The 10,250-nt window shown below is 41.1% G+C and overlaps 1 protein-coding gene across 2 annotated transcripts in view; it reads left to right on the forward strand.

Annotated features, from left to right (window-relative positions):
* bcl11ba (BCL11 transcription factor B a) overlaps positions 1-9,707 on the forward strand; it is a 30,349-nt gene extending 20,642 nt beyond the window's left edge. For both annotated transcript variants that reach the window (XM_029138991.3, XM_029138992.3), the window contains exon 3: positions 4,483-9,707. In XM_029138991.3, coding sequence (XP_028994824.1) covers positions 4,483-6,485 — 2,003 coding nt within the window. In that variant the 3' untranslated portion in view covers positions 6,486-9,707. The remainder of the gene's footprint in view (positions 1-4,482) is intronic.
* The last annotated feature ends 543 nt before the right edge of the window (positions 9,708-10,250 follow it).

Consider the following 10,250-nt stretch of genomic DNA (forward strand, 5'->3'; position numbering starts at 1 on the left):
CTATTAAAAAAGCCTGCAGGAAGATGTTTGAACCCAGCACTCGAAGCACTTCATTCAAAACTAACAGACTACTTAAAGAAATAGAGACTCCACAAACTCTGCTCTTGGAAATTGGCTCATTAGGAGGAAACACGGGCGCGCGCACACACACACACACACACACACACACACACACACACACACACACACACACACACACACACACACACACACACACACGCACGCACACGCACACATCCAAAATAAGCAACTGTCCACAAACAGTTGCTGGCCCATCACCCCACCCATCAGGGGAACACTGGTTTCGGTGTTTACACACTACACACACACACACACACACACACACACACACACACACACACACACACACACTATAGCCATGCTGCTGTCTCTGCTGCTGTACTTGATGTGGGGATGGTGAACATCTCAGTGCTTTTCCTTTCAATTCAATATCTACATCTATTAAATCTGAAAATGTAAATGAGGGTGTGAAGTAGCGGAACAGTCAAGTAAAGCAGAAATAAAACTTATATCCAGCAACATACACTTAATGTACATGAGGTGCCCTCACTGCATGTAATTGAAGCAAGAGGTTAAAACCAAATTGATGCGACTTTAAAAAAGTGATTTTTCATACAAAAATGTTGTGCAAATGTTTCTACAGACTTAGAGTAACTGCTGGCAGCAGCAGCTGTGGAGCCCTGTTGTCACGTTAGCTCCTGTCCACTCTCTCACCGCTGATCCGTTCCCGGAGAAAAGTGATCTGTGGAATAATCCGCAGCGCTCCTTCAACACTCGCCACATTAACTGCTCACTTCTTCAGGCATTCTGTGCTTCCTCTGTAATTGTACGGATTCGCCTCCCTCTCTCCTTTTCTCTTCCTCCCTCGTCTGTAATAGATGTGATTTAATTTAGCTATTTAACCTGTAATTCCACCCATATTTATTGAGGAGCGAGGGGGAGAAAATTGAGCCATTAGCCGCCCCAGATGAATACACAGAGATGAAAATGAACACCGCTAACTGCCAGTTGACCTTCGCACCGGATCTCTAGCTGTTTCCTCTCTTCCCTTTTTTGTTAGTGGCACCGTAGTAATTATGGCCAATTGAATCACAGTGAAAACTGGAATACGTCAGTAATGAAAGTTTTTAGATGGTGTGAAAATAAGGCAGGAAGACACAGGAGCTACTGAAGGATGTTTGTGTTCGTCACCGGGGATTGTTCCACTTTCAGTGTTGCTCCTCCATATGGCCTCTGCTGGAGGGAACACACACACACACACACACACACACACACACACACACACACACACACACACACACACACACACACACACACACACACACACTAGGGACCAATAGGAAAGATTGGTTTTCTCTGTTGTAACAGACTGAAGTCACTTTATCAGCGCTGCATGTTTTTCATGTTTATCTCTATTAATAGTTTTAATTAGGTTTAATTTTTAAAACACTTGTGTACTCGTGTAAGTGCGTATGCGTGTGTGTGTGCAGTGTTTTAGCCTGTATTATATTTGAACTTGCAGAAACTACCACACATTTTCCAATTTTCAGTTGTACCATTATAATATGATGAATATGAAGTGTATTTTATTTATATAATTAAATTTTTAAATGCATTTAGTGGCATGAAAACACTGCACAGTTGTTAACGACATAGAAGAAGTCCTCACCTGCTGAAATGAACAGTTTCTCCTTATTGGGCTGCTTGTACATGAACTCTCAAAAATAATATATATAAATATTATAATACTTTGAATTATTTCAGTGGTAATATCTTCATGTTTTCTGTTCTTTCAATGCTGTATCTTTTTTTTTAATACACAGTCTTGTGTACAAGATTTACAACATTTAATCCCATCTGTTTTATTTCAAAACATCTGCGTTACAGGAATTCTCAGAACAGCACAAATGCAACATCTATTATCGATATTTTTAATTATACAGTGTAACTAAATATGTAATGAACCTAATGTGTGTTAGGGTCTTACATGTTAAGTATTGTTAATCAATAAAACTTCTTGCATTTGAGGTGTATTCAGGCAAATGTACACAACATGTAAATACCAATAGTCTGTGCAGAATGGACACGTACCTTCACTTTACTGAAGCAGCTATTTTAACTTCACACTGTTCATCAAGACTTGTGTCTTTGACGCCGGTTCCTGGCTGAATATTTGATTTTTTCCCTTTATTCACAAGCCGAAGACGGTGATTGTGTTCGTGCCTCTAGTTGTTGGATGTGAGCAAAAGAACGTGAACTGCTCTACATTAAACCTCTGCTCACACACACCCATACAAAAGCGACACTTACTGTAGATGCACATTCAGTGGGCCACCATTCAAACCTGTGTGTGTGTGTGTGTGTGTGTGTGTGTGTGTGTGTGTGTGTGTGTGTGTGTGTGTGTGTGTGTGTGTGTGTGTGTGTGTGTGCGTGCGTGCGTGCGTGCGTGCGTGTGTGTCAGACAGAAAGTATCACGATGCAGAGGAGGGACTGTGTTTTCTCAGCCCCCCCCGTCTGCCGCACACACACTCCATAAAACACAACGCTTTGCATTCGACCAAATAAAGAGATGTGCATCTCCCACTCGCTCTGTTTTTTCATATGGAAATAGGAAATAATGGGGTCATTAAATAGAGTCATATATTAAAGTACAGCTGACATTAGAATTAGCATAATGTGCTCTCGCCTCAGGCTGCATACTTTATTTGCCATCTGCGTTGGACTCCCTCCCCCCAAGGATGGGGCGCATGCACACACGCACACACGCGCACACACACACACACACACACACACACACACACACACACACACACACACACACACACACACACACACACACACACACACACACACACACAGACTTGAACTATCTTTGTGAGGACATAATCCATTCCCAGCCCCTGTACCTTAAGCCAAACCATCACAACTGAAGACTATCCCTTGCTCTAATCTTAACAAAAACTATCTAGACCTTTAAACAGCCTATTAAACTTGTAGGTAGGAACAGATTTTTTTCCTTTTCTCCTTATGAGAAGCCACACACAGATTACCAGGTCTCTACCAAACAAACAGCCCACCACAACCTACTCCTCCACTGCAGCCAAAGAAAATGATGCTTCAGTGCAGAAACTATGAGCTTGAAGCCTGTACCAAAGACCAAAGCTCTGACTGATAGAGGACGGAGGAAGATGCATCCCTTTCTCTTATACCTATAGATGTGTGTGTGTGTGTGTGTGTGTGTGTGTGTGTGTGTGTGTGTGTGTGTGTGTGTGTGTGTGTGTGTGTGTGTGTGTGTGTGTGTGTGTGTTGTGAATGAGCACGCTGTCTACAATAATTAAGTCAAAAGACTGCTCGGTGTCATGAAGGTGAACAGCTGTTCTGCCTCTCGGACTGCTTGCCTCGCTTTAGCACGCACGCACGCGCGCGCGCACACACGTCCGCGTGCACCACTTCCTTCGCTTGAGAACTGGACAGAGCTGGAAGTCTGTACCAAAGTGAGGAGCAGTAATAAATTTATGAATGTTGCCAATGTTTTTTTATCCATTTACAGCATAATGTCTGGTTGAATTATTAAAAATACACACATACACACACCCAACCCCCTGTATATACTGTATTTATTATATATACATATATATATATATTTTTTTTTTCCCTTCAATAGCCAAATAAATTAAATATTCATGTGATAATGATATATTGTATACATTGGTACAGATATTGTTTCAGGACGTTAGACTTTTCAGGCTTTAAATGTCTTCTGCATTCTTTATGTAAATATTGATCTTCTTGTTGCATTGCTAATCTGCATGCATTTGGTTCTCATATTACACAACATTTGCAAACAAACAAACAAACACATTATTTATATACAGCCTGCTTGCTTTTATTTAGTGTATTGACTCACATCATTTCTTTCGTCAATATGAGTAAAATGATCATCCTCTGCTCCACCCACACCACAGTATTGCATCTATGTAGTGCTGCTCGATGCTTCACTGTTTGTTTATTAGCCTTGGTTGGAATTAATTGTTTAGGATCCTATTGTGAGTTATTTCCTCTTCTTTCTTCTTACTGACATTTTTATGTTCAACTCTAAAGGAGACAATATGGATAAAGTGTGACTTAGTAAATACTTGGAAAGAACAGGGTGAGCATTATTATTTGATCCACATTCTACAGGTTGGGTGTATTTGCAACATTCTTATTAAATGGCAATAATTCTCTCCCACTCATTCACTCGTCATGTGAACGACTTTGGGCTAGAGGCAGAGTGACACCTCGAACAGGTCCCCAGTCCATCACATGGCTTCAGTAACTTCTCTATTTATGTACCATTCACTCCAAACCTTTTCATGTCATTCACTCATATATGTTATCGCAGATATGTTGTCCATGTAATAGTGTAGTACAAGGGATTTCAACTGAATTGTTTTGTTTTCTTTTGTTTGTGTGTTGCAGGTGGCAGGGATGAGCCTTCCAGCTATATATGTACCACATGTAAGCAGACCTTCCCGAGTGCCTGGTTCCTGCTGCAGCATGCTCAAAACACTCATGGCATTCGAATCTACCTGGAATCCAACCCCTCTAGCACAGCCCTGACTCCCCGCATCACCATGCCTCCACCATTGGGCAACGACTCCATCCCGCCGTCACCCCTCACCAACTTTCTTGGAGACAACAACCCATTTCACCTCTTGAGGATGACAGGGCCCCTGCTCCGGGAGCCTCCACCCGGCTTTGTGGAAAACCGCCTTCCCAACACACCTCCATTCATTAGCCCACCTCCCCGGCACCACTTGGACCCCCATCGGCTGGAACGCCTTAGCGCAGAGGAAATGGGCCTCATCTCCCAGCACCCAAGTGCCTTTGAGAGGGTGATGCGGCTAACACCCATGGCCATGGAGTCCCAGTCAATGGACTTCTCCAGGCGGTTACGAGAGTTGGCAGGGAACACCAACAGCACCACACCTCCATTGTCACCTAGCAGGGCCAACCCTATGCACCGACTACTAAACCCAAACCCTTTTCAGACCGGGCCTAAATCCCCCTTTCTGAGCACACCTCCCTTACCGCCCATGCCCCCAAATAGCACCACCCCTCCACAAACACAGAATAAGGTCAAGTCCTGTGAGTTTTGTGGTAAGACCTTCAAGTTCCAGAGCAATTTAGTGGTGCATCGGCGCAGCCATACTGGAGAAAAACCATACAAGTGCCAGCTGTGTGACCATGCTTGCTCTCAGGCAAGCAAGCTGAAGCGCCACATGAAGACCCACATGCACAAACCTGGATCCCTAACAGGACGCTCAGATGATGGACTTTCTACTACGAGTTCCCCAGAGCCAGGTACTAGCGATGTCACAGGGGAGGCCATGAAAAATCGAGACAGAGACTTTCAAGTGGAAGGCAATGAAGAGGAGGAAGAGGAGGAGGAAGAGGAGGAACTTGAAAATGAGAGTCGACCAGAATCCAACTACAGCATGGAGTCTGAGTTTTATCGTAATAGAGAGAATGGTTCTAAACCAGCCTTAGAGGAGAAGACATCACTCACGCTCGACAAGATGGTGGAAGGTGCTGGGCTCAACTCCATACAGCAGTACAATAATTTGATTGTTGACAATCGCAAAAGGATGCCCTTCCCCAAGAGGGGCCCAGACGGCCAGACGGACACTGGAGATGCTGATTTAGTGGCTGGGGACAGGGACCACCTCCGCCAGGAAGAAAGGACAACTATTAATGGCCGGAACTGTGGCTCCGGTGACTCTTTCTCAGGCCTGTTCCCGCGTAAGCCAACTCCCATCACCAGCCCCAGCCTGTCTAGCTCCTCAAATAAGAGGATCAAAATTGAAAAAGACTTGGACATCCCCTCAGCTCCCCACATCCCCTCTGAGAATGTCTACTCCCAGTGGTTGGTGGGTTATGCTGCTTCACGCCACTTCATCAAAGACCCTTTCTTAGGCTTCACTGACTCCAGACAATCTCCATTCGCCACCTCCTCTGAGCACTCATCAGAAAATGGCAGCCTACGATTCTCAACGCCTCCAGGTGACCTGCTGGATGGTGGCCTGTCAGGGCGTAGTGGCACCGCAAGTGGGGGCAGCACACCTCATCTGGGTGGAGGTGGCGGCCCAGGCCGACCTAGCTCCAAGGATAGCAGGAGGTGCGACACCTGTGAATACTGCGGTAAAGTATTCAAAAACTGTAGCAACCTGACAGTGCACCGGCGCAGTCACACTGGCGAAAGGCCCTACAAGTGTGAGCTGTGCAACTATGCTTGTGCCCAGAGCTCCAAGCTCACGCGCCACATGAAGACGCACGGCCAGCTGGGTAAGGAGGTCTACCGCTGTGACATTTGCCAAATGCCCTTCAGCGTGTACAGCACTCTGGAAAAACATATGAAAAAGTGGCATGGAGAACATTTGATGACCAATGAGGTCAAAATTGAACAAGCAGAGAGAACCTGAAGTAGGTTTCCTTTTTGTCTACTGCGCCAAACTTTGACTTTTAAAATAAACAATATGGGGTAGCTGGATACTCTTTTCCTGAATATTAATTTTGGGTTATTTTTGTGTTTTTTGTCAACTGAGAAAAAAGTGAAAATGGAGTTATTAACACCAACTGAAGCTGTCGAAACTGCCCCAGTTGATATTTGTTTTAAAGCAATCAACCGGTTAAGTTATAACATATGTGGAGCCTTCAACTGTGCAATAATTTCTGTATTTATTGAATTTTGTATTTTGGTATGTACAGGTACATTTTTATTTAGGCATTTTGCGGTCATTTGTTTTTCTTGAATCTGTGTGATAGCCTGAGTCTTTTTAGAAGAGAAGTCCATTCTAAGTCAAAGTTTTTGGGGGCTGCTCGTAGGAAATTGTAAATTGTTTGGTTTCTTGAAGAGAGACAGAATTCAATATTCAATTTGAAAGCAGCATTAACTGCTGCTGAAATTAGTTTGTTTTGTGTGATGATGATATGCGGACAACAATCCTTTGTCACTGTAGCATGAACCGAATCTAAAACATGTCAAGATAATTGGATATGTAGCACTGAGTGTCATATTTGACAGTAAATATAAAATTAAAGAGTATCCCAAGGTTCAGAAAACCATGTCTTCTCCCAAGTACACAAGGAACCGATTATAGATGAAGTGGCTGCTGACTAGTATCAAGCACTGACAACACTATGAAGCCATCATTTTCACATTCACATCATTTACTACCGTCTTACCTACATACATGCATACATCCTTGTATTATATTTTTAATGAAGTTACTATATTATTCATTGGGGGCAAACTGAGCATGAAGCCATGCAAAAAAAGATGAGATGAAAGAACAAGACATTGGGCTTAGGGTGTCTCAGGGCTAGTCTTTAGTTGGCCACTTGTTACTACATGTATATTGCAGAGGTATTTATGTTTCATCTTGTGTTCCAATCCAATCCTGCGGGACATCTGTGTCCTATCATTCATTATATTTGCCTGCGTTCATAAATAATAATAAAGCAAATGAACACACAAGTTAAATGTATGTATTTACTGTAAATGACAGCTGCCATCCTTTAAGTGGAATTGTGCATAAGGTTAATGTCTCAGATTTAAATTAGAAAGAGTGTCCAAAAAACTAAAATCATCACATAAAAACTGTGCTAAAATCTATTACAGTTAGTTGAGTTTAGCTACAGTAACTATATAATTGTTTAATCTAAATAAATAAGTCTCCTCCCTAGAACCAGGGATTTAAGTTTTACTGTTGCTGATGGAATAGACAGCATGCTATATCACACAGTGAAGTTAATACTAGTCAAGCAGGCTCCGTGCTCTGTTTGGTATTCGAAAGATCATCACCCATGAATCTCAAATTGTGGCACTTTTTTTGCAAATTTTTTTTTAAAGACAGCTCTAATTTGATTGCTTTTCACGTTTAAATCTCTCAACAACAACAGACCCGCACTTTATAATTTTTCCGTCCGAGACACGCACAGACACACGCAGCTGAGATGGTACTGGAGGGTCTAGAGCTCGGGGTCTCCCCATGTGGACATGTCCAGGGTGTTAGGCTTGGCTTCATACTACAAAAAGGAAATTAGACAGTTTGTGTGCTGCCATTCAATTTGACATGAGTGTGCCTTGTATTGATGATCTTCCTATTTATTGTCTCAGACACATGCAATGATTTTTATAAAACATCTAATTGAACAATGAAACTATGATATAACTAACTTTAAAGTGTAATTTGACATTTTAACAATTATATAAATTAATACAAATGACACAATGTTGACTTTAGGTTTAGAAATACTCAGCACAATATTGATGTGTCTGTGTGTGGATATGTATGCATATGTACTTGTAAAGGCACAAACCTATATATAGATATTTATCAAATTCCTCAATCATAAGGGCAAGAGTCAGTCCCTCCGATTCCACAAGGGGAGAAAAGCCACAGAAAATGTCAAGGAAGAGACAGGATAAAAATCAGGAACAGCAGAAAATTAATTTTTGTACACTCTATGTTTAAATACTTTTACAGTATTGAAACAAGTACAAGGGTAAAATACTATTTGTGTGTGTGTGTGTGTGTGTTTTTTTATTTCCTAATTTATGATTCAAAGATTTCCTCCGAAAGCCGAAGTGGCAATTTGTATATTGTTTTTTTTTTGGTTCGATTTTTTTTAGTATATATATATATATATAAATATATATGAATATATATTACATTTCTCTTGTTTACTGTAAAAGTATACCAGTATTTGTAATATTGGAGAATGCCTGGGCATTTTACAAAATAGAAAAAGTTTTTTAATGTTGTTTTTTAATTTTTTTATTTTGCAGTCCAATAAATTGTGGGTCTCTTAAGCTGTTTTCTGTCACTGTAATTGTAAAAGTCTTCAGTTTTAGTAACTTTATTCTTGGGTGTAATGAAATATAAAAAAAATAAATGCATTAAAAACTGACTGAGCTGTTACACACCTGGGTTTGCTGGTGCTGGTAGTGGTAGTGGGTGGGTGGGTTACTGTGGGTGTGGGTTGGTGGGTGCTCTGTAAGCAGGGAGCTTTTCTCCTATAATGACAGAAGTTTGGTTCTGTTTCAGGAAAAAAAACTCAAAATCCATTCTTGGATGCTTTCTTGGCGGGGATGGATTATTCATCATGGATGGTTTGAAATATATGTATAGACAGTTGCTGTCTTTAAAATAGCGGGATGTGTGCATCCTTTATGAAAACGGTACTGCGAGTACTGTACCTATGGACATCCTTCTCATATCAGGTGCAGAGAGTGAGTGACTTCATTGTGAAAACATAATTCACAGGCTACTTTTCCTCTCAACCAGAACCTGATGAATCTGTACTGTAATAATGATTCAGCTGTACAAAAGATGATTGACAAAAGGTTGCTTGGCAGCCTTTTAGTGACAAAAACAGAAGTTGATGTTTTGTTTACTGCTCCACTGGTTGTACATAGTTTTTTATGACTGCACTGTTTTCAATTTGTTTGACTTTTTTCTTTTATTTGTTTGTGATTTTTAACCGGCACTGGCGATGACTTCCTGTGTGTTGGGGGTGTGGGGTTTTTTCTTTGACCTTTGTGACCTCTAATGTCAGTTTTCAGGCAAATGCCTTCCCCCTCCCGTTGATATATTTCTCGGCATGAGAACAGAGCACAAATACAAGCTGTTTCAATTCTGCGTCCTCTGCCTGTTTGTCTCTTTTTGTTCATTGAGGTGAGCTATAAGAAGTGAAGCATGAGGAGGAAAAGACAACAAAAATGTAAAAGGCTTCAGACTAGATACAAACATCTAGTGTAGTATTATTATAGTAACTACACTCACACTAAACACAAAATACATGTACATAAAGTTAATAAAGTTTTATACAACTCAACTGTAATCAAGTACATTTTTACAGCATTTGAAAGTAATGAGAATGTTAATTTACACAAATGTCAGAAAAGCTAGGTTGAACAACATACTTTATTTATTTCTGCCAATTTTACAGTATGACATTATGTAACTACTGCTCTACGAGTTCACTCATACAGTAGGACTTGATTATGATTAGAAAAACAATTTGGTCTTAGTCATGATGTAAAAAAAATATCCTAGTGCTACAAGCACTAAAGAAGCATCATATTTGTCTGACCTTAAGCAAAGTGTTTGTTGTGGTCCTAACCTAAGATAGAACTCTGGAGTCAAACTCAGATGTGTTGTATGGCAGTTTTGAACTTTGTT

Source organism: Betta splendens, chromosome 22 (assembly GCF_900634795.4).
Source record: "Betta splendens chromosome 22, fBetSpl5.4, whole genome shotgun sequence".
Lineage (NCBI taxonomy): Eukaryota > Metazoa > Chordata > Actinopteri > Anabantiformes > Osphronemidae > Betta > Betta splendens.